General features: G+C 37.8%; 1 protein-coding gene across 9 annotated transcripts in view; it reads left to right on the top strand.

Moving 5' to 3' along the window:
• Positions 1–26,444, top strand: part of LOC126180425 (uncharacterized protein DDB_G0283697-like) — a 221,079-nt gene that overhangs the window by 119,937 nt on the left and 74,698 nt on the right. For 6 of the 9 annotated variants that reach the window (XM_049924693.1, XM_049924694.1, XM_049924692.1 and 3 more), the window contains 3 exons: positions 15,798–15,872; positions 16,976–17,194; positions 23,791–24,173. The exons of 1 other annotated variant lie outside the window; for it this stretch is intronic. In XM_049924693.1, coding sequence (XP_049780650.1) covers positions 15,798–15,872; positions 16,976–17,194; positions 23,791–24,173 — 677 coding nt within the window. The remainder of the gene's footprint in view (positions 1–15,797; positions 15,873–16,975; positions 17,195–23,790; positions 24,174–26,444) is intronic. 2 more of the 9 variants (XM_049924696.1, XM_049924697.1) reach the window with 2 other exon arrangements.

Raw genomic sequence — 26,444 nt, 5'->3', positions numbered from 1 at the left:
CTCTCTCTCTCTCAAAAGAAGTATAAATTTCTTGAAAATACATTTAATGTATCAACAAAAATAATCAGTTTTCAGTTTTTGAAAAATATAAGGACAGGATAAATAAAACAACCTCCTCACCAAACGGTGGCAGGAGCACACACCCGCATATGAAGGTTAAGGAGATTTTCAGGCTTTTGGAGCCAGTGGCTCCTCCTCCTGGCAGAAGAGTTGAAGTGGAAGGAAGAGAGGTGAAGGAAAAGGACTGGCAAGACTCAGGAAATGAGGAGAGTTCGAGAAAGTTGTCCCAGATGGGATGAGAAGGAAATACTGATTGTTGAGGGCTGCACAGGCTGAGATTTGAAAATCTGATAACTTAGAGGTGGAAGAGAAGGTAATAAGTAAGACAGAGAGTAGGTGAGCAAAAATAGACAGTTCAGAAGATAAGATATAGAAAACTAACAGGGAGTGAAGAAAGGAATAGTTACTGAAAAGAAATTATGAGACCGAAGAAATTAACATAAATTAAATCCAGTTGGTGACGAGAAGCAAGGACATGTTTTACTTCCAGTTCTACTTCCAAAGTTGTGAGAAGCCAGTGTCTGGAGGAAAAAATCCAAATGGCATATGTGGTGAAACAGAGATGGAGGTCATGACTGTCATGTGGTAAAGTGTACTCCGCAACATGATATTATGAGTTGCCAGAGTATACCCTCTGTCTGTGTCCATTCATCCTGACTGATAAACCAAGTGAGGTGGCACAGTGGTTAGCACACTGGACTTGCATTTGGGAGGACAACGGTTCAATCCAGTGTCCTGCCATTCTGATTTAGGTTTTCCGTGATTTCCCTAAATCGATTCAGGCAAATGCCGGGGGACGGTTTCTTTGAAAAGGACTTGGCAGACTTCCTTCCTCGTCCATCCCTAACCCGGTGAGACTGATGACCTTGCTGTTTGGTCTCCTCCCCCAAAACAACCCTGACTGATAATTTGATAGTAGTCATATCAATATAAAAGGCCAAAAAGTGTTTACTTAACATCTGGTACATGATCTTTGTCGTTTTGCATGTGGCTCTGCCTTTGATGTGTATGTTCTGCCAGTTACAGGGTTGGTTCATTGGTGGTAGGAGGGTGCATAGGGCAAGTCTTACAGTGGGGACTGTCACAGGGCTGGGAACAATAAGGTAGGAAAATAGGTGCAGAGGAGCATAGTGCCTGACCAGGATACTGCAGAGATTTGTATGGCTTTTTTTCTTGGTTGAGAGGGGGGGGGGGTCTATTTTAGGTGTGGGCAAAACGTTAAACGTTGTACAGAATTGATCTCACTTTAGGGCATGATTTCAGGAATGCCATAGCCTTTGCCGAAGTAGCTGATTAACACAGTAAAGACCACGATAATACTGACTGAGTAGTGTACTCCTACGTTGTTTTTTGAAGGGATCAGCAGTACTAGGATTGGATTGGAGGGGATGGCGTGGTAAATCAGTTTCTCAAGTAGGCTGGTGGGGTAAGTACATCCAGTGAAAGCAGAGGTAAGAATGATGGTGTACTGCTGTAACGTGTCTGCATCTGAAAAAGTACTATTGCCTTGAATGCCAAGGCTATGTGGTAGGGAATGTACCCTCCCCCAAATGGTATCTCTGTGATCGACCATTCGCATTGTAAGACTTGTCTGTGCACCCTCCTACCACTACAAACACCAGCCCTGCTACTGGCAAAACGTGTGCTATCAAAGGCAGATCCACATGTGAAACAACTGATGTCATTTACCAGCTGTTATGTGACACTGTTTGGTCTTTTACATTGATATGACTTCCAAGGTAAAATAATAGTAATGCAGGAGTGGGTTTAATAATGAATAAAAAAATACGAGTGCGGATAAGATACTATGAACAGTGTAGCGAACGCATTATTGTAGCCAAGGTAGACACGAAGCCCACACCTACCACAGTAATGATATGCCAACTAGCTCCGCAGGTGAAGAGATTGAAGAAATGTATGACGTGATAAAAGAAATTATTCAGATAGTTAAGGGAGATGAAAATTTAATAGTTCTGGGGGACTGGAATGCGACCGTAGGAAAAGGAAGAGAAGGAAAACTACTAGGTAAATATGGACTGGGGGTAAGGAATGAAAGGGGAAGCTGCCAGGTAGAATTTTGCACAGGGTATAACTTTATCATAGCTAACTCGTGGTTTAAGAATCATGACAGAAGGTTGTGGATGTGGAAGAGGCCTAGAAACATTGGAATGTTTCAGATAGAGTATATAATGGGAGGACAGATTTTAGGATCCATGCTTTACATTGTAAACCATTTCCAGGGGCAGATGTGGACTCTGACCACAATTTATTGGTTATGAACTGTAGATTAAAACTGCAAAAAGGTATAGGAGCTGGACAAACTGAGAGAAACAGGTTGTAGAGAATTTCGGAGAGAGTATTAGGGAACGATTGACAAGAACAGGGAAAAGAAATACGGTAGAAGAAGAATGGGTAGCTATGAGAGATAAAATAGTAAAGGCAGCAGAGGATCAAGTAGGTTAAAAGCCAATGGCTTGTAGAAATCTTTGGAAACAGAAGAGAGAATTAATTTAATTGATGAAAGGAGAAAATATAAAAATGTAGGAAATAAAGCAGGTTAAAAGCAATACAAACGTCTCATTTCTGAGATCGACAGGAAGTGCAAAATGGCTAAGCAGGGATGGCTACAGAAAAAATGTAAGGTTGTAGAAGCGTGTATCGCTAGGGGTAAGATTGATACTGCCTAGAGGAAAATTAAAGAGAAGTTTGGAGAAAAGAGAACCATGTGTATGAATATGAAGAGCTCAGATGGAAAACCTGTCCTAAGCAAAGAAGGGAAAGCAGAAAGGTGGAAGGAGTACATAAATGGTCTATACAAGGGCGATGTACTTGAGGACAATATTATGGAAATGGAAAAGGATGTAGATGAAGATGAAATGGGAGATACGATACTGTGTGAGGAATTTGACAGAGCACTGAAAGACCTAAGTCGAAACAAGACCTCGAGAGTAGACAATGCTCCATTAGAACTACTGATAACCTTGGGAGAGCCAGCCATAATGAAACTCTTCAATCTGATGATCAAGATGTATGAGACAGGTGAAATACCCTCAGATCTCAAGAAGGATTTAATAATTCAAATCCTAAAGAAAGCAGATGTAGACAACTGTGAAAATTACCTAACTATCAGTTTAATAAGTCATGGTGGCAAAATACTAATACAAATTATTTACAGATGAATAGAAAAACTGTTAGAAGCAGACCTTTGGGGAGATCGGTTTGGATTCCGTAGAAATGTTGGAACACGAGCCTGTACTGGCCCTAAGACTTATCGTAGAAGATAGGTAAAGGAAAGGGAAACCTACATTTCTAGCATTTGTAGACAGAGAGAAAGCTTTTGGCAACGTTAATTGGAATACTCTTTCAAATTCTGAAGGTAGCAGGGGTGAAATACAGGGAGCGAAAGGCTATTTACAATTTGTACAGAAACCAGATGGCAGTCGTGAATGTCGAGGGGCATGAAAGGGAAGTAGTGGTCGAGAAGGGAGTGAGATAGGGCTGTAGCCTACCTCTAATGTTATTCAGTCTGTATATTGGGCAAGCAGTAGAGGAAACAAAAGCAAAATTGAGTAAGAGTTAAAATCCATGGAGAAGAAATAAAAACGTTGAGGTTTGAGGTTTGCTGATGACATTGTAACTCGTGTCAGAGACGGCAAAGGACCTGAAAGAGCAGCTGAACGGAATGGGCAGTGTCTTGAAAGGAGGATATAAGATGAACATAAACAAAAACAAAACAAGGATAATGGACTGTAGTCAAATGTAATCAGGTGATGCTGAGGGAATTAGGTTAGGAAATGACAAAGTAGTAAATGAGTATTGCTGTTTGGGGAGCAAAATAACTGATCATGGTCGAAGTAAGGGTGATATAAAAGGTAGACTGGCAATGACAAGGAAAGTGTTATGAAGAAGAGAAATCTGTTAATTTCAAGAATGTATTTAAGTTAACATCAAGTATATATTTAAGTGCTAGGAAGTCCTTTCTGAAATTGTGTGTATGGAGTGTAGCCAGGTATGGAAGTGAAACATGGACGATAAACAGTGTAGACAAGAAGAGAATAGAAGCTTTTGAAATGTGTTGCTACAAAGGAATGCTGAAGATTAGATGGGTAGACCGTGTAACTAATGAGGAAGTCTGAATAGAATGGGGGAGAAGAGGAATTTGTGGTACAACCTGACTAGAAGAAGGTATTGGTTGGTCGGACACATTCTGAGACATCAAGGGATCACCAGTTTAGTACTGGAGTGAAGCATGTAGGGTAAAAGTCATCAAGGAGACCAAGAGATGAGTATGCTAAGCAGATTCAGAAGGATGTAGGTAGCAGTAGTTATTCAGAGATGAAGAGGATTGCACAGGATAGAGTAGCAGGGAGAGCTGCATCAAACCAGTCTTTGGACTGAAGACCACAACAACAGCATGACTACCACCAAGTTAGCAGCCACAGTCAGTGGACATAGACAGAGGATATACACCAGCAACACACAGTATCCTGTTCTAGAGCATACTTTACAACATGAAAATTATGACTTGGTGTCTGTTTCGCCACACAAACTGTGTGGGGTTTTCATCCAGATACTAGTTTCTCAGAACCTCTCAGGAAGGAACCAGCATTATGGTGAGTCCTTAGTTGTCGCCACCCACTTGGCATTAATTTACGTCAATTTCTTTGGCGTGGCGTTTCTTGTCAGTACTATTTCTCTCTTCACTTCGTTTTAGTTTTCTTTATCTTTTATTTCCTGACTTGTCTATTGCCCCTCCCTGCTACCCCCTACATCCCAGTCGGTAAGTCTCTTCTGACTTGTGTTTCTGGGAGAATTTTCCAGACACTCCACATTTTCTAAACCTCGCGTGTCCTTTTTCTTCATCCCTCTTTATCCCTTTTGCCAAGTGGAGGAGCCACTGGCTCCTGAAGCTTACAAATCTCCTTAACCTTTATTCGTGGTGTTGTCTTGCCGCTGTTTGGTAAGTAGATTTTTTATCTATCCAATTACATCAAAAATAGATCTGCTCCATCCTCATGAATTCCATAGTTTGGGTTTTTTTCTTTTACTTGAAACTTCTTTCACAGTTCTGTTTCAACACTTTCACAGTTCTGTTTCAACAAGAGAAAATAGTTACATACGGGCACCTCTTTAATGGTGGTACAAGTACAAGGACAATGTTGTTCTCAGTGCAGTTCAGTAGAGCAGACTGTCTATCCAATTATCGATGGGTCAGTACAGGTATTTTGCACTGTTCAGTCTGCCATTGTTCTTTCAAGTTTCATTTCTAGCTTAAACTGAGCAGGCATTGTCAGTTTACAACAAGGGCTCTCAACATGGAAAGTTTCCTGCTGAAATGATGTTTATCACATGGACGTTATTCAAACATTTCACCACCAATGTGAACCACAAAACATTGAAGATTTGCCTAATAGTGGTCACTTGAGGTTGAAAACACTGTTTAACGACTGTTGCCTGCTAATTACAGTTGAGAGGTACCCCAAGGAGAATGCAAAAGAACTGTTTGCTGGCATTTTTTCGTCCGCTAGGAGGATAGTGTTGACCTAGACAGTACGCAACTGTCTCCACATGGCAACTTTGACTGCTAGATATCAGTTATGAACAATGTGATCAGCATGCCAAGGAAGTGCGCAGGATGGAACAAATGGTATTGACTGTTACCCAGCAGCAGGGTTTGGTTTCACATATACGTATTTTTGAACAGACTGCCTTTATTTGTGATTACTGTTCTGTTCTATCTTTCTTTTGTTTACAGGAAAATAATTTTTTATTATTGTTACCTTGGATCTAAGACTACACATTTTAACAGAAATGTGGGTGGTGCATAACTTATATAGAGCAGTTTGCTTGGAAAACTAGTGCTATCACTTATTAACATAAAACTTCATGCCACCAAGAATTAATTCTAAAGTAGCAGAATAACATGTTGGTTGTTGTCACATGCTACCATGCTCCTTCCTACTGCACAGTACCTCACAACTCCCCCTCTTACACGCACATCACTTCAATATGAAACAGGCAGTCAGTTAGCCATTGACGAAGGGCAGAAGTGGAAATAAAATGTAAATGGAGGTCATGAAGAACAAAAGAAGAAAATAAACATTAACACACAGCAGTACAAAAACATGGAACTGTAAGTCACAAACTGACAAAGTATGAAGGGCAGACAGAAAATGTTAGTCACAGGAGACTGCATTGTGAATGGCGTAATATACCATGAGATGTTGATAAAGGACTTGGCATGCTTATTATGGAGCTTAGGAGGATAGAGAAGGCTATTCTTGAAAGTGTACGAATGGTTTTTATGTATATTTTCTGTGGATATAAATATTTATGTTCGAATATTAAGCACCTTGAATTCTGTTGTGAGCAAATGCTCATTTTCTTCATTATGTTAATTTTTTTTCCACATCACTAATTCTCTTCGGGTATCACTGTCCTTGTGAGTAATAAATGCTTCATGTGGTATTTTATAGTTGCAAATATTAACTTTTTTATCAGTCTAACAATCAGTTACCAATTAATTGAAAAATGTAAGAAGTTTATTTTTGATGTTTTTGATAATTTACAGTGAAAGCAAATATAACATCTAGGATTTTGCTACACACATTGGTACTTCACAACAGTACATTTATGTGCTTGTTTAATTCACTTCCTATAATGTCGGAAGTTGTTTTTTTATTAGAACTAACATAAGAAAAATATAAAAAAATGCTAATTTATACAGAACATACCACAATTTCTGTTCGCCTATAGTAGATAAGTGTTATAATTTAAAATGGGTATTGATTGATGTAAGAAATTGTTTGTTTGAGACGAATGAGTGTTGTATTAAAATTTTATCATTTGTAATTAAAAATAGTTAAAATTATTTTGATCATTCTATAGTTTTCGTGGAAAGATTTTGAGAGACGCTATCAAATCAATGTGGGTGTGTGCTGTTACTACGAATTTTGTATGTAAAAACAATTGATAAAATACTGCAAATATTTTCTTAACTATTGACTGGAATACTCACTTGAAAATTTCTAATGGTGGCAGGGGTAATACACATGGAGTGAAAGGCTATTTACAATTTCTACAGAAACCATATGGAAGTTATAAGAGTCAACAGGCACGAAAGGGAAGCAATGGTTGAGAAGGGAGTGAGACAGGGTTGTAACTTATCCCCGATGTTATTCAATCTGTATATTGAGCAAGCAGTAGAGGAACCACGAGAAAAATTTAGAGTAGGAATTAAAATCGAGGGAGAAGAAATAAAGACATTGAGGTTTGCCGATGACTTTGTAATCCTGTCGCAGTCAGCAAAGGGCTTGGAACAGCAGTTGAACGGAATGGACAATATCTTGAATGGTGGGGATAAGATGAACAACAACATAAGCAAAATGAGGATAATGGAAAGTAGTCAAATTAAATCAGGTGGTGCTGAGGGAATTAGTAGTAGATGAATTTTGCTATTTGGGGAGCAAAATAACTCGTGATGGTCGAAGTAGAGAGGATATAAAATGTAGACTGGCAATGGCAAGGAAAGCGTTTCTGGAGGAGAGAAATTTGTTTACACCTAGTTTAGATTTAAGTGTTAGGGAATCCTTCCTGAAAGTATTTGTATGGAGTGTAGCCATCTATGGAAGTGAAACATGGAGGATAAACAGTTTAGAAAAGAAGAGAATAGAAGTTTTAAAATGTAGTGCTACAGGAGAATGCTGAAGATTAGATGGGTAGATCACATAACTAATGAGGAGATACTGAATAGTATTGGGGTGAAGAGGAATTTGTGGTACAACCTGACTAGAAGAAGGGATTGGTTGGTAGGACATGGGGCATCAAGGGATCATCAGTTTAGTATTGGAGGGAAGCATGGAGGGTGAAAATCCTAGAGGGAGACCAAGAGTTGAATCACTAAACAGATCCAGAAGGATGAAAGATGCAGTAGGTACTGGGAAATGAAGAAGCTTGCACAGGATAGAGTAGCATGGAGAGCTGCATCAAACCAGCCTTTGGACTGAAAACCACAACATTTTCTGAAATGGCAGGCAAAGAAAAGGCCATGCAGAGTGATAATTTATCAGGTATATAATGGGGCATAGCTAGTGAGCCCACAGTAGCTGCCAGTTAATCGCACAGATAACTTCCTTATAGAGAAGTGACACAGTAAAGTAGTAGCTATCGAAATATTGTATTGGTTAGGTGCGTGTAGCAATTTCAGACAAAAATGAGATCAGTAATGTCTACTTTATATTACTGCCTCATTTATGTAAATTCTCCACTGCATCAGTAACATTTTGAAACACATACAATTCGAAACAAATTTAACTTCATAGAGCGAACTCAGATTTTTTTTAATCAATCAGTACATACAGAGGGGAAGATGGCAGATACAGTCACATCGTTGTTTTGAAGAGTGTGTGTCCATATACACTGATAATATAAAACATTATGGCCACCTGCTTAATAGCTTGTTTGTCCGTCTTTGGAATGAAATAAATCACTGAGTCCTTGTATCTGGGATCTGAAAGTTTGTTGGTAGGTTTGTGGAGGTATGTAGCATCAGTTGTTAACACACAGGTCATGTAATATGCGTAAATAATTGGCTGCTGATTTGCGTACGCAGTGATGATGCCAGATAGCAACCCAGATGGGTTCCATAGGGTTTACGTCAGGTGAATTTGGTCACCAAGACGTAAATGAGAGTTCACTATAATGCTCCTCAAACTACTGTAGCACTGCTCTGGCTCGAAGACACAGAAAATTATGCTGCTGAAAGATGAGGTTGGCGTCAGGGAAGACATCAAGCGTGAAGAGGTACAGGTGGTTCTCAGCTGTCAGCATGTCTTCGATTACTACCACAGGTTCCATGCAAGCACAAGAGAATGTCTCCAATACTATTATACTGCTCCCACCAACCTGTGTCTGTAGCATACTGCACGTTTCAAGCCGTCATTCACCTCGATGAACGTATTTGTGGGGACGACCGTTGACCTAGTGTAGCAAAAATGAGATTCACCCGAAGAGCCAACAAGTTTCCATTGATTGACAGTCGAACCCCAATGATCCCAGTCCCGAACATGTAGTCATTGTTTGCTTTGCAGCTCCATGTTCAACAATGTGCAATGAATGACGTGCTCTAAAATACTTGTGTGTGCATCAGCATTGTGCTTTTTCAGCAGATTTCCAACCATTTAGCACATAATGGTAGTTTCACTGTCCTACCTCATTTCATAGATGCTCACGACAGTAGTATGTGAACATTCGAGCCACTTCATTGTTTGAGATATCTTTCACAGGCTTTGCATAATAATAATAGTAATAGTAATAATAATAATAATAATAATAATAATAATAATAATCTGCCCATTGTCAGTCACTTATCTCAGTGGATTTCCCATTTGCAGCCCGTACTTTCACTTGGGTGATCCCCCATCCATGTCTGATCTGCATACATACTTTTGTTACCGTGTTGCGTGCCCGTAACGCCACCAAGCAGCATCTAACTTCGTGGTGGGCAGTGGTCATAATAAAAAACAAATACCGTCCGAACAGGCCTTGAAGGCCCAATGGTAGTAACTGGCTGCCATGTCGTCCTCAGCCCTCTGACATCATCGGATGCAGATACGCAGTGGCATGTGGTCAGCACACAGCTCTTCTGGCCATTGTCAGTTTTTGTAACCGATGTTACTATTTCTCCACCAGTTAGCTCATATATTGGCGTGACAAGGGTTGAGTGGATTCCGCTTGCTAACTGCACTAGACAGCTCGCAGTGGTGACCGATTCAAGTGGTAGCCAAACCCAGCAGTGTGATGGGAACTGGTGAAACTGTGGCAAGGCTGTTGGCAGTGATCATAATTTTTTGGGTTATCAGTTCATAGCTTTTTTGATTTGTGCATTGTATTGCATTTAGAATGTATTATATATAGTAATTTTGCTCCATTTTCCGTTACTTATTTACATAATCCAGAAGATGATTATCTTTTGAGAGCTCAGGTTTTTCCTTATATGGAATTGTATTTTTATTATAAGGAAAATTCATGTGAGAAAACTGAGGGTGAATCAAATACAGGGTGTTTCTGTAAGAGCCTGCAAAAATGTAACAGGACACAGAGAATGATCCACTGAACAATTTGAGATAAGGAACCTGGGCTCAGAGAAGCCAGCTTAAGGAGATATGGAAGTAAACTTGTCTACTTTGTCTAGCATTACTGTTTTCCAGCTGATTTACAATTAACATGTGTAAAAGTTAAAATGTACCATGCTGTTTATTGACGAGTACATTCCACATTTCCTGCAAGGAAAGGAGAATGACAAGCCTGATTACTAGGAAGTCTTGACCCAAGTTTTGTTTACTTTACTTGTCCATAAGGTGGCTCTGCTGTGTTGTATGTAAATACCATTGTTCCATGACAGAATGTGCTATGAATCAAAGACTGGCCCATTCATTACCCAGTGCTTTTCAGAGATGTACAGTGCAATACGATGGAGCAGTACCGGTACAGTATTTCCTGGTTGCTGGATTGGAAGGGGAGGTCCTATTCCATGGCCTGCAAAGTCACCTAACCTGAATCTCCTTGATTATTTCCAATGAGAATATCTAAAATTACTTGTGTATGAGGCTCCAGTGGATATGGAGATGGAATTACTTGCCAGAATTGTAGCTGCCTTTGATGTGATTCAAAATAAATCGGGGATATTTGTGAGGCTGCGTCAGAATGTTGTTTGCCGATGTCATGTTTGCATTGAGGCTGATGGCCATCAGTTTCAGCACATTTTGTAAGATACAGTACAAATGGTACATTCGTTGTGTCAGTGATGATATTTGCAGTTAGCAAATGTAAATAAAAAAGCACACATTAATGAGATTTTATTCCTATTATCTCAAGCTGGCTTCTGCGACACTGGTTTCCTACTTCAAATCGTGCAGTGGAGCATCCTCTATGTCCTATTAAATTTTTACACGCTCTTATGAAACACCATTTATAAATGGAATTTGATTAAAAACAGCATTTATTGAAAATGAAAAGGCCGTTAATATGTATTTTTCCTCGAAATTTCCTGCTTTACAAATACATTTTTCCCAGTATGAAAGAAGGTTTTTTATCGTGCCATTGTAGACTGTAATTGGTCACATCAGGAGCCAATTGCACACAAACTCCTTCACACCCTCATCATTTTCAAATTAGTGGCCTTTAGAGTTGCTTTAAGTGGTCCAAAGGAATGGAAATTGCAGGGGCAATTGGTCCTTGTTGCAAGGATGAGACCAGTGAATTTCCTGTAGTTTGGAGACTTTTAGGGTTGCAGTATGATGCCTGGCATTGTTGTGGAGAAGGATGACCTATTGAATTGGGTGGTCTTCTCTTTTTGTGATGATTGATATGCGTCCCTCACCTTCTTTGACAGCTCAAAGTAATGTGCAGCATTGATTGTGCATTCCTCATACAAATAATCAAAGAGCAAAATGTCTTGTTGGGGAAAAAAATATGGTTGAAAGTACTTTACTAGCCGAGAGTCAAGTTTTGGCTTTTACTTGGGCTCTCTCACCTTTCCTCCTCCACTCCTTACTGGCTTGTTTAAATTCAGGAGTGTAATGGTGGATGCACGTGGTTTGTTGCAGATGGCGATCTGGCTCAGGAATGCATGACCTCCTTTCATAAACATCTCTGTAAGCCTCCGACAGATCTCAAAATGTCTCAGCTATTGATTTTCAGTCAAAAGGCGAGAGACCCTACTGGAACACAACTTGCAGAACTGTAGGGAATTTGTGATATCACGTGACAGCTTTCATAAATTATTCTGACCTGTTCAGCTATTTCTGATATTCTTGTCCACTGATCACCTTCAAGAACGTCTAGAACTGCACAAATGTTTTTGTCTGTAATGCCAATCTGAGGATGGCGATCGTGTTGCTAATTTTCCACACATCTTCATCCTCCCTTGAACTCTTTATGACAGGCATACATATGCATCCTTGACAATATTTGATAACTGAACTGTGCAGTCAGCCTGTGGAAAATTTCAGTCACTTGAATTCCATCACGAGCAAGAAATGTTATAATTGTGTGTTGCGCAGTGGAGGGTTGTACCGGTTGCTTGGGAATTATTAGCATTACTGATGAATCTTTTGGAAGTGTGTAGCAGCCAGCTACCCCTCTCCTAACTGCCCCACCCAACAATAGGAGAAGTGGGGGTCCGGTGCTACCATCTGGTGATACTTAGGAACAAAAATCCCATTTCTGTTTGATTTACCCTTGTATAAAATTACAGAGAGACAGAGTGGATGGACAGTAATTCTTTTCAGAAAGTGGTTTTCCAATACCTGCTTATACACATTTCAAGTGAAAACACTAATATAGCTTTTATAACTGTTGATTCCTTCCTGAGGGAGGAAAGAGGGGTAGGATGAGAAAGTTTAGAAAGAAGCTGTAGGTCACTCAAACCCAAGGATTATATAGGACCCACAGGTTGTGTTTACGCCCTTGCACTCATCCTCATAAAAACTGGGATCAGAGTTTTTATGTTTAAATGTATCTGCATTATTGTAATTTTGCCTCCTGAAGGTAAATATCAGCCAGATATTCTTTCTGTCCATAATTTTATAGTATGTTTGTTTTATAACTTAAAAAAGGGTTGTAATTTCACTGTGTGTTTGTCTGAATGTGTGAGCAACTAAAATGATATAACAAAGGACACAGAACATGGCCCAAAATATTGAGATGAGGAGAAGCTGTATGTATAAATATGGTGAATTGGAAATGAAAATAGGTAAACTTGAAACAGAGGGGATTTACTGAACGAATACACACACAAAAACTTAGACGTTGAACACAAGCTAAGGGTGTATTCTAAGACAGACAACCCCAAATATATCTAGACTGAGTAAATAAATGAAGGTGTGGTTTTCGCTAAGCTGTAATGATCAATTCAGCAAATGTTCTGACTTAACACAAGTTTGTTGTTGTTGTTATTTGAATGTAGCTATGTTCTTTCTTCTGACATTGACAAGGTCTTCCAAAATGGGAATTTTAATGACGTGATGCTTTTGGAATGTGATCTTGTAGTTACAAGGCAACAGCACAATGAACTACTGTGCCACTATTAGGAAAAGAGGTACCACAAATGTACCTTACTGTATCAAACACGTGACTAAGGTACAGTTAATGTGTTTATCTGCGGGTCTGTAGGTCATCAATCTGCTGTTGCAGGAGCCGGATGACTTTTTCTTGAAGTTCAGAGTTTCGCTGTGTATAAAACAGTAAAAAAATGGATATGGTTTTTCATTTACTACATAGGCCTGCAATGTAGTTGTATGCTGAAAGGTATCCTGATTGTACCAATTCTTCGTGGCCTGCGTATAAAAAAACTCTCCAGTCTTCTGTGATGAGTCCTTGGGTAAAAAGGTCTTTGTTGACTTACTGCATCAAATTCAGATAAAGTACTTAGCTTTCGCTGATAGTCTCTATCATTGTCTTCAGGGGCTAAGTCTGACTTGTGAAAATGGTGAAGCTCCTACTTTTGTACGCAGAGGACGGCGTCTGAGTGGCTGGTTTATCTCATGTTGACATCAAAGAAATGGTGACTCTTCAGGAGGTGCCCCCTATACCCATAGGTTATGCTCTCTCTCTCTCTCTCTCTCTCTCTCTCTCTCTCTCTCTCTCTCTCTCTCTCTCTCTTGTCTGTCCAATGTTGTTTGCAGTACATTGGGCAGTAAACTATGAGAAGTCTTCTATGTGCTCTTTCTGTGTCAAGTGCACACTCCCAAGCATTGTAAAGTGTGTAACTGGTGTGTCTATTAAAGTTGTTTTCACATAGATTTCAGCTGCTTCCATGATTACAGAGTGCCAGTAGTTCGGTGTGTGAGCAAGAATTCTCATTTGTTCAGATAAAACCTGGTGTTCATGTAACAGGCTGTGGTAGGCCACTGCTGATTTTTTTCAAGGTTCATGTATTTAAGATGACACTGATGGTAAACACAGTGATCATGCACAGTTCAGGTGGACAGGCCCACATAACTGAGGCCACACTCACAAGAACATTCTAAATCCCTGGTACTCTAGGTTATCTTTAACAGTTTGTGTCATTTCTTTAATAGTCCTGGCTGCTAGTAGAGTGGTGTGATTTCTTGCCTGTTTAGGACTCCACGAGTTGGTGCACTGCAGAATGGAAGCCACACTCTGTGTTGATCCTCCTGACTTCGTTGAACGGCATCACATCTTTGTTCCCTAAACAGTTTTGGCATAATATCATTCTGCACAGATGTTGCCGACCTTCTTAACAGTTCATTCGTTTGTTGGATCAGTTGTAGGCAAAGCATACAATGGTCTGCATTCTCATGAATCTTAGCAACACAGACAAAATAACATTCAAATATTGTGGTTTTGCGTGTGCGTGTGCAGGCGCGTGTGCGTTTGTTTCTGATGAAGGCCTTGTTGACCGGAAGCTCATTTTCTGACAGTTTTTTGTTATGCCTGTCTGTGATTCAGCATCTCCGCTGTATGAGTAACAACTATACTTTCCTTAATATTGTAATAAAAACACAGATCGTACCTGAGTGAAATGTTTGCTTCAGTTTGGTACAGCAGAGTAGATGTCAATTTTGCTTCAGTTTGGTACAGCAGAGTAGATGTCACTATTTGATTATGTTCCATGTGCTAAGGATTTGTTGTTTGAAGGATTTTCCCAATGCCAAGTTGGTGTCATAATTCAGGAACCATAAACATTAATAATTATGTGCATGCATCAGAAAATTCACCTAATTGTCTGCTATAATGCATTGAATACCATACTTCGATATGTGTATTCATTCTGCATATAGTTTGGGGTTCTTGTTACAGCTGCCTCACCCCATATACGTGACCACTTTTTGATATGTACAGAAAATAAAATAGCGGAGTATTGTGGAAGGTATGGATGTCCCGTTTTCCATGCTAACCAATATTTTCATAGCTACTGCTTCTACTTCATAACTTACAAACAAGAATTCTGAATGAGGTAAAACTAAGCAAGTCAGACATTAAATGATCACTTTATAAAGACTTCATGGAGCTGCTTCATTTAAAAGAAGTATATTGGTTGAGAAATGCACAAAATGTTTCAGTAGTGTGCCAAGCGAAAGAGTGTAATAACTTGGGAAACACTATACCTCCTCTGGAAACGAACACTGCTTGGTGAGTGTTGTTGACCGAATGTGGCATACTTGACCTTGTACATATTAGTTTTACAGTATTATATTTTTACATATATTGAATTTTAGTGCATACACCCACAATAATGAATGCTTTTCATTGGAGTATATTGTGTCTACACTTATTAATAATTTTATTCACAGCTAATGGGTTATTTCACCTTTGCCTAAATAGTATTGTTCATTTGTTTTTGTTACATGTGTTTTTAGGAGAAGAAAATCTGTTGTAATATAATGAGTCTTGTACTTCTCTTTTAAATTGGGCATCGTGTGAAAACAGCTAGATTTTAATAATTGCTTTTGACTGTTATTAATGAAAAGTTTTGTTAAAGTGGGGAAATGCAATGTACTACACCTCTAGCTGACAGTGTTTAATGAATAAAAAATAAATGTAAACAAAATCTAATGAATTTGTCAGAGCCATTGTAGCATTTCCCTATCTAAGTATGTTTCAGCTTACATTCTTAAAGCTCTTAAAATTGTGATAATGATATTGAACCTCTTTTGCACAGTTGAATCACAGATCTCACAAGACCTTATATATATATATATATATGTTCACAGTGGCACTTAAGTTTGGCGTGGGAGTGGCGCTAGTGATTGTAGCACACGTGGTACTTGTTAAAAAATGGAACTCTGGTCGGTATTTTACACTGTCAGCATGACAATTAAATGTACTAACATTGCACTGCATTTCCCAGCACTTTTTTGAAATAGCATAGACTAAGCTTGTGTTAGTAGAGATCTTAGTATTGTTCTAACAAATAGAAATTGAACGCCAAGAATATTTCTGTGAAAAGTATGCAAATACTTGTTGTACTAGCATTGGTGCTTCATTTTGTATGAGTTGAAGCCTAAAAGAAATGCCTGTTTGTTTGTGAGGAACCAATGTTACATTCTTATGTTTTTCAGCTATTATGTTAGCTGTAATGTAAACTGTTTTGTATGCATTCACACAAACATAATGTTTAAAGAATACTGTCAGAAAATGTATCTTACATTTTTGTGTAAATGATGTTTTGTGTGATAATCTTATTGTGCATACTGACATACAAATTTATATTTTCTAACAATACAATTATGTTCTTGTGAGATAAGAAATTGAGATTGCACTCAGCATGTCTGCCTGTTTTTAATGCATTTAATCTGCTAATTTTTATGGCCATAATCTCTGTGCTTATTTGTAATTTGTATGCAAGAGAAAAAAAACACCTTGAGAGCAAGATGATGATAATTTGGTGTTGACAGTGAGTTCTTGAATGTAATTAATTTATAAATTGTGTATTCAGATTTAACTGAAATAAGAAATTCATAAACAAGTATACAAATTACTTTGCAAATCAAAGGATATTCAGTAATGACTGCAGACCCAGCAGAAATATGAAATTTAAGCCTAATCACCAATGTGTAATTGAAAGACTGTTAGCTAGGAAAGGTATCTTCAGGAACATAGAGTATTTGGTAAATGTCATTCTTTGAGCCCCTCAGATTTTGTTTCCGCTACTGCTGATCTGATCATTAAACTGTGTACAATTTTGAACTTATTTTTATCATAACAGCATATGGTTTCCTTTTTTGTTGAATTGGAATTTTATTCATGCAAATAATATGTAATTTTTTATTTGTGAGATGTTTGTATGTATGAATAAGTTTTAGCTAGTGCACTAGTAATGTATGGCACAAAATGATTTGGCTGTCTTAATGCCGTATCTTTCTGGTTCAGATAATGTGTGGTTTTACAGATGAGAATCTTGCAGCACCCGATACTTCAGATGCTTCACAAACTGTACCACAGATGGAACAGCAACAGATATCAAAACAGATTCCACAGATTCTTGTGGAAACAGAAACTGAAAAGGATTCTGAGGAAAGCAGTTACTTATCTAGTGAATATATAACTCGCAGACAAACGTTGTTACCAGATGATTTAGTACATGATTCGCCCCAAAGAGAATTGGAAGGTGAATTTGCTGTTAATGTTGCTATTTTGTGGTTTATATTTTTTAAGCCTTGTTAGTAAAAACTTCTTACTTTTAGCTAGAATTTTTTGTGCAAACGTGGGCAGAATTATCTCTGATAATTCAGTCATAGTAAGTGCATTGTACACAATGAGGAGGGACGATGTAACAAAAACATTACAGAATGACATTAAGGGCATAACAATTGGGACCAACCAAAAGATTCTTGTAATAGATCTCTCCAGGAAGCAAAATGCCAATGTATGCTCAGCGTGTTTATGCGTACACGTATGGGATAAAAAGTAGTGGCAGCACAGTTATAATTTATACCAGATGTTACTGACAGAAGTCTTTTGTATTAAATCCACCAATGTAATTGGCCTGGATCTCAATCAACTTCCCCCATATAGATGGAAGGTGTCATACACCATCAGCGTATCCATCTCTGTTGTCTTGTAAGGCCTGCACTGTTGCACAGATGATGTCTTCTCTTGTATTGTTGCATGTGCCACGAAAGGGCTACTTCATTTTGGCAAACAGGTCGTAATCGCACGGACTCATATCAGGTGAATACGGTGAATGTTCCAGTAGTTCCCACCCCTGTGTACATTGGAGATCCTGCACAGTTTGTTGTATGGCATCGTGCATTGTCCTGAATGTCAATGGGATGCAATGTCACAAAGAAACATTGTTGCATGCTCAGAGCACGTACCACTTCAGTATTAATCCTTGCACATACTTCACGTTCCTAAACATACTGTTAAGGCACTTGGATGGGCATTCCACACCTTCAGTCAGTACTCGCAGCAACTGACTCGAACACAGCCGTCACTGCTCACTGCATTTCTTCAACTGACCTTCTGCTATCAGATACAGACAGCTGGCATGCCATGTGATGCACACCCTTCATGTTACGGCAGCATTGCCACTACGTTTTATTGAACCCATGTAGCGATTAATGTAACCAACCCTTCTTTCTATTTCTGAAGCTGTCTGTAGTTTGTTTGATGACTTGAAGGAGTTAAAAGAGAACAATTTAAAGAGGATGCATTACGTCAAGAAAATCTCTAGTAGGTAGCTTGTTACAAGTGACTTGTTGTGGAAGAATAAAGCTCATTTTCTTGATACAAATGAGGAAAATGTTTTTCTTGTGCGTGGTAAAAAAATTGATAAAAAGTTGCAAATGTCTTATTTCAAACTGCTAGAATGTGTTTGGCAATGTTTCAGACCCAAACTTCAATATGTCGTTATGCATATTCACTTAAAGGGGACATGTTTTAATTGAAATTCGCCTCTGTATGGGAATATACGTAATGAGCGTAAGAGTGCAGGTTGAGTAGAAACATGGCTGACAGCTTCCAGAAGTTTGAGTCTGGCTGTTGAGTGTGCTCAGGTAGCCTAATGATAAGGTGAAATTTCATGATAAATGGGAAAGCCAGATTCGGGTCAGAGTCTGGCCGAGATTTTCATTGTGGTCTGTCTGTTATAAACTAATGGTTGCCCATATTTGCTATTACAAATACATTTCATATACTTCATAACTGCTATAGTCGCCAAAATGCCTTCAGACTTGTGTGTATCCAAAGCAACTTTGCATCATGCGTAACAACACAGGCAGGGCAATACCATATTGTATCTTACAATGTATCCTTCAGTTGATCAGATGTTGCCTTATAAGTCAGTGTATTTAGGCATGTTTCATTTCAGTTAGTTCAGGGTCTGCTTAAGATTTCCTGTGTCCTCTGCTATCATAACTGATCATCTTATTTGGTGGATAGTCATATATGTGGGTTGTCTTCTATGTAACCCAATTTACAGATGTGTGGAGAACAGTTTGTTGTAAAACAACTTATTCTTCCAGAACATTCTCCTCCATGATGACAGATGCACTGCAGATTGCTTGTTTAGACTGCATGAGCCTTACATGTCCTCACTCTGGTATGGGAGGTGGGGATAGTTAACTCCTTGTCCTTACTTTTGTAATATCATTGCAATTTGTGCACTGTCAGTATACTTAGTCTTCCAGTTGTCTCCCTCACAAGGAAGGGGTGGAAAATAAAGGTATTGAGGTAAGACACGCTCGAATTTCAGGTTGAAAGGTTGTGCAGAATTAGTATTGATGAATACAACTATCAAAACTGAACAATTTGGATCTGCAAAGTATTTTGGTGCATTCAGTTGATTTTATAATATGAAAGAATCTTCCTTGCATTGAGGGAATGACATAGAAGTTTTAAACCTGGAAATTCCAGGCTGGATTATCGGCAATATTATGACAAGGATAGACTGCTGCTCACTGTAAATATGACCCTTGAGTTGCAGACAGGCTTAACAAAGAAACTTTTACACATTATAGCTTTCATCCATGGCCTTCCTCATCAAATAAAACACCCACATTGACCAGCACTTATCAATCGCACATGACCGCTATCACCAGCAGCTCCAGTTGTAGCTGCCAGTGTTGGCGGTTATGTGTGCTTGAGGCACGATTGCTTGTGTGTGTGTGTGTGTGTGTGTGTGTGTGTGTGTGTGTGTGTGTGTGTGTATTTTCTTTGATGAACTAGGCTGTGGCTTAAAGCTGTAATATGTAACAGTCTTTTTGTTGAGCCTGTCTGCAATTCAACAGATCATCTTTATGGTGAGTAGCAATCTATCATTTTCCTAATATTATTGAAACAGACATTTTTTTGGGTAATGGATCTGCTTAAAGTATCCTTTCCATATTGCAGCAAGACATTTTTCCCCTTCCACTCTCTATTTTAGCTAAATATTTTTGCAGTTTTTATAGTTGTTTTTTAATAGTATTATTTTTTTCTTTGTGAACTAGAACAAAAACATTCTCATGTTTTTGCCACTGTATACCAGGATTAATTTTCTGTAGCTGCGACACACAGTCAATACAATTTTTTAGCTTGACAGTAAATTATTGAAGTGGATAAAAGACTTAATCTACAGTATCAAAAAGTGCAAACTGTAATGACTGACTGAATTTACAGACGTAGTACTGTCCAGAGGACAGTAGAGAAAACAGTTTGAACATTCGTTAAACTTCGTTAGAAACCAGAAAATGTTTCCCCCGGTAATAATGTATGAATCAGAACCAGAACATTTTTATAAAGGTAAAAAATAATATTTTTTATTTTATATCAAAATCACAAACATATATGGAGACAGTTTGTTGCATAACAGCTAGTTCTTTTGTTACCAGGCCTAACAGTAATCTTGTTTTATAATTTTATAAGCAAAGTGCAGTCTTGCTTAAACATTTTTATTGTTGCTCTCACTTTTGTGTGAATTAAACCATTTTCAGATCTAAAATATGTAGAGTATTATAGCTATCACCAACATAACATCATCAAAACATATTTTGGGTTTGAAGATGGCCCAATTTAGACAAAACCTGTTACACATAAATTCACTGAACTGTGATGATGATTGTTGATTAAGTCAGCTATCCTGACAACTTTCCTGGTGCATGCTGCTTAAATCATTTAAGTTATACTAAAATTTGGAGTTGATATTCACTTACCTAATGCTATTCTCCGAATTTTAATTGTAACTGTATACAGTGGCCCATAGCCAAAATTACCGCCATGCCAGACAGGCCATATAGACGCAGATACGTAGTCCTACCCATGCAAAGCTGGAGTGAGTCACTAATTGTTCATAAAAAGAAATAAGTTTAACTTGTATTGGAATTTTTAATAGTACCATTGAATTGGTGCAAAATACGAGTAAATGTTTCTGGTAAAAGCTGTGTTCAACGATTCTTTGTGTCATTTTCCATTTGAAATTCTGAAGTTGACACTTTTGCCTCCAGTTTCCAGACATTGATCCACTTTTCTAGTGATTTGTTGTTAACACTTTCCATGTGAAAAACCTCTGTCTGAGAGTGCAATGAAAAAGGGTTTAATGATAGATCTTACACATATTATTTACAGCATTAGAGCTACTGAAAACGTTCACTATTTCTGTTGTGTGTTCTGTCTCCAATACTTTGTCCGTTTTGACTAATGTGGCCTTTCCTGTTCTATGCAGCGAAGTCTTTCAAATGATTTTCTATATTGGCAACTTTCATTATGTAACTTCCACGTAGTCACCCCTCCCCCTTGTGTCGTAACTTAACTGTGCTAATTCACACAGTAGAGGCAAATTGTAATTTTCATGTATGGTATATATGCTGTGTAGGTTAATCGTCAAACCAATGATTTCACTTTTACATTCATGTGTAACTGGAGTTCTTCCATTTTCTGTTTTTTAATCCCATTTGCTGCCATCCAGTGTGAATGATGTTGCTGCATAGAGTGAATCTTACTTGTTAAATAATCCATTTCAGACTAAATTGGTTGAATAAATAAATATTAACTCTTTCCATTTATCTGCCTTCTGCTGTGAATTTATCTATCACAATTCTTATCTGGCTTCCACAAGACTGGGTCTTTTGCAGTGACACTGTGGAGTAATTCAGGATTTAACTGAGAGCAGATGGAACAGATGCCAGGTAAGCATGTGGAGCTTCTCTGTTCCATCTGCTCTCAGTTAAATCCTGAATTACTCCACAGTGTCACTGCAAAATCTTTCCTAAGGAATGATCCACCATCTATTTTTGTCCGTGTGGAGAAGCTGATACTTCCAATGACTATTTTGAATACATACCCATTGTAATTAAATAAGGGTAGCATGCGGAGAGGATGGAGGCTGATAATTGCTATATCTATAATTAATGCAAAATCATCTACATCTGTAGTCTGCAAGGCATACTAATGGTGTGTTGCTTGGGGTACTTTGTGTACTACTGTTACTTACCTATTCCTTTTCCAGTTGCAATGGTTTGTGGTAAGAAGGATTGTGGGTAAGCCTCTGTATCAACTCAGATTTCTCCAATTTTACCTTTACCCACAACAAGGGAGTAAAGACCATAGTACACACAACAGAACTTCCATATATGAAAATAGGCTAATATTTGTTACTGATGCATGTTGTGTCATCTCTTACTTCCTTTTCTGGCTTATTTGTGTGGCATTCTTTAGTGATCATCCCATTGCTAGGAGTTTTGTCCTTTCATTTTTCCCCCTCTTGCTATATAGGAAGGAACCCATCTTTAAATTCCTTGCAGTTCATTGTTTACTTCATGTGCCTTTACCAGCTATATAAAGAACCTGCATTGTTCTGGGAACAAACCCTATGTTCTGTATTGTAATCTGTAATTAAATAATTTTTTAAAAAAATGTATTGTTACTCTAACTTATCAAAACATTAAAAATTATTTACTGGTTCTGTAGGGCATTTTAAATAAAAATTCTGTATGGGCAACATCTGTTGGAAAGTGAAGCATGTTTGTTTATTTTCTGAAATATATGATTGAAGCTTATGCTGTACCACTGTACATTGAAATTTTCACTTTGGCTTCCTTTCAGTGAAGTAATTCAGCTTGTCAAAAATTGTTTTCTCTTCTCTTTTTTGACTTGACTCATTTCTTTCTTTTCTTTTGCTTAGTTGAAATATTGCACCTTGTTTAGTGAAACCCTAATTTTGTGTGTCTAATGCAGAATGAGATCACAAGGAATGAACTGGTGGAAAATATAATCAAGGGAAGAAATCAAAAATGCTGTGAGCTACAATTTTTTATAAATTTCTGTTACTCAGGCCTTTCAGGAAAATGTCAGTATCAAATTTCAGTTCGTATTCATAGTCTTACAAAAAGGAGGCATAGTAACTATGGGCAAACAATACCTGTATCCATCATTAAGAAGATAATTGCTGTAATTTTTGAGTTAAGCATGTACTTTTTAGTGTAATCACATAATGGAATAGAAAATAGTGAGAATAGCACGGTATATTGATAATTTTTACTTATGGACCGTCTGACAGCAACTGAATAAAACACAATTTTTCTGCAAGACATCATCAGTGGCAGATTGCGTGGACAGTGTCTTACATATTACGCTCCTGTTGCATTTTTGGTGTTGTTCTTATGAATGCCAATTTGCAGTTTTTCCCCACATTCCACAGACTATGAACTTATATGTGCTGTGGAATGTGGGAAAAAACCGCAAATTGGCATTCATAAGAAGAAGAAGAAGAAGAAGAAGAACACCAAAAATGCAACAGGAGTGTAGTATGTAAGAAATTGTCCACACAATCTGCCAATGATGATGACTTCCAGAAAATAAAGGCGAAACGCGTATGGCACTAAAATTGTGTTTTATTCAGTTGCTGTCAGACGGTCCATAAGTAAAAATTATCAATATACAGTAATATTACATGCAACTGAGGAAGACAGGACTAAAAAAGTTGAAGTGAGAATAGTTACCACAACTATCATGCGGCCCATTTATTGAACATAAATTTCACGGTAATGTGCTGCTGAAGGGTTTGATAGTCACAGTTGTGAAATAATATTTGTAAATTTTGTGAACCTGTCTATAATATAAAAATTTGAATGTATAGCAGCTAACATAAAATTTGGGTTTCATTCTCCATGTAGTGGTACATATTAAGAAGAAAACGAAATTCAATTTTTCTTATATAAATGTAGTGTGCTGTATTGGAGAATGGCAATTTTAAGTTAAGAAAAGAATCTTTTACTGACTATTTAGAATCGGAATCTTCTGTGCCAAGTGAAGAAGATAGTGATGATGGCCAGGAGGAATTTATTTTCAAACAAAATGTATATAAAGCTGAGAATGCTTTCAAGGCTTCCCACAGAGATGAAAAGCCTTTCAGTGAAGAAAAACCTTACAAGCAGCAGAGTTTTGAGGAACTTCTGAAAAAATATCATGAACACACTCCTGAAGGAAGTGACATTGAATCTGATGAAGATGAGCAGGAAGAAGAAGAAGAGGAGGAGGAAGATGATGAAAGAGATCTTGATGATGATGATGATGATGAGGATGAACTGATTGATGATGAAGATGACATTGACAATGAAGATCCAGAAGATGAAGAAGAAATTTTAGGAAACAAAGGCCAAGGTTCCAAAGTAAGGAGAAACTTGCCATCAGATTTCTGTGGTTTCAGTATAGCTATGTAGAGTTTTGCATTTGACTTTTATTTTTTGTTCTGTCCCTGGCTTGAATTTATATTGTCAGGCAGTTGGATTAACTAAATGTAATCGTGTTGCTTTGCCAGAAATTATACATTTTCTTGCATAAAGAGTTCTTGTGTTTACTCTCAGAGAACTTCCTGAATTTTTATTTTGCTGCATTATTCAACTATAATGGAATTATTTGAAATTGGGAGTAATAAGACTTTCCCACACTAAATTTTGTTTTAACATTTCCAGAACAATTAGAGTGGATTGTGTAACATGCAAAGAATTAATTTGGTAACCAATGCTTGTAATGTAATTCCCATTTTGTCATCTGTAAACAGCTGTAGTTGCAGTGAACTCTCATTTTTGCCTTATAATTTCTTGGTTTCACTGAGGATCAGCAACATTGAAAAAATTATAAGTGACTTTGAAAGCAAATTGTGATGAAGTTGAAATTGTCTTGACAGAGATTATTTATTTAACACTGTTCAGTGGGAAATAATGGTGGAAAATGAATTAATTTACAATTTGTTTGGCAGAGAATGAGAGAACATTTTTGGCCATGGGTTAGGCAGAGTACTTTCTAAAGTTATGTAATGACAACTAATAAGGGAAATACCCAGTTCAAATGGCCAAAACTGAAGAAAATGATATTTTCAAATAACAGAGATATGTATGTTTTACCACTCATTAAGGACATTAATTTGTAATACATTGCATTTGTGCACAATTATTATTTGAAGGTTAACAAATCTAAAGATTCCAGAACCACATGTTGCTGAAGGGACAGTACCATCTACCACAGTTATGACCAGCAGATTCACTAGAATCAGAAATCAGAAATTGTTTCACAGAAAGCCACACATTTGCTTTCTCTTGGCATTGAATGTGGAGTTCCTGTGAAGTGATCAAACACAGTGGAATTAAACAATATGCACACTTTACAAGGGCAACATGTGAACATGTTACATAATTTCTAGTTTACCAGTACTGCAGTAGCTAAATATCAAAAGCTGCAATGGTCACAGTATCCAGACCATTGCTACAGGCCGTTCCAGTCCACTGTATTTTAAGTACTTCATTACTGCTACATACTTGGTCTTCAATGATGAATGAGGGAAAAATATATGAAAACACAGCAGCTTCTATTTTCAGAGTATTTCATAAGATAACATACTGCACATTGTTTCAAGTAAATATGTTGTTATATGACTTTCTTAGCTATGCTCCCCTTTCCAATTTCAGCTACCTTAACTGCTTTGGTGTTCCTTCTTTGTAGCCATTGTACACACTTCCTTTGTAAAGTGAGAGTGCTCAGAATTAATTATTCATACTCTTTAGTGTTGTGCTTGTGCTTCTGGTGGTGGTGGTGGTGGTGGTGGTGGTGTGCTAACACATGGCACATGGCACATTAGTTGTAGTGTCAAGGAGATTGGAAAGCTGAATGCCCCTATCCAGTGCACAGAATAATGTCAATAATAGTACTTACCCTCAGTCCATATGAGTATTTGCCCAAAGCCTATCACCCAAAATGTAAAACTAGCTGTGAAAAGACATGAGATACAACAGAAAGGTTCAGAATTTAATCAAGGTCATTGGCACAGAATGTGGTGATGAGGAACTGAACTTCACCACCTTCACTCACCTCCCCAACCAAATACTGATGATGGAAATTTGTTCTGTTGCTTGGATTCAGACTGTAGTAAATATCTCCCTGGAGTGAGAGTTAAAGAGTTGCAAAACAGAATTTTTGTTATCAACATACATTGCCTCTCAGGTCACAGCCATTCAGTATGGCATAAGGTTTGTCCATAAGTGGTCTGCAGATTTTGAATATAATTACATAACTATTACAGAGAGATGCCATTCAAAATTAGTGTGGACTTTGTGCATTCATTGGTAGGTATTAGCATTAAATACCTAGAACGAACTTGACTTAGAGCTTTGAAGAGCAAATTCAAGAGCAATTAATTGTTACAATAGGTGTCACAACTGAGATGTCGCTATGTTTTTTGCTATGGGAAAGAAAGGTACACCAAACTTAGTTTTAAAAAATTGGTATTGCCATTTATCATATTGCCAATTCTCTGTTATAATGATTTAAGCCACAGTAGCAATGCAAAAAAGGCTACATAAGATACCAGTGCCATTGAGTATTTGGAAAAACATAGTTTTCCCCCCCATCTCTTCTACCTTGGAATCCTTCCGTATTCAATACTT

This window comes from Schistocerca cancellata, chromosome 1, assembly GCF_023864275.1.
Source record: "Schistocerca cancellata isolate TAMUIC-IGC-003103 chromosome 1, iqSchCanc2.1, whole genome shotgun sequence".
Lineage (NCBI taxonomy): Eukaryota > Metazoa > Arthropoda > Insecta > Orthoptera > Acrididae > Schistocerca > Schistocerca cancellata.
Note: the sequence above shows the minus strand (reverse complement) of the source record. Positions and strands in the feature narration are given on the sequence as shown.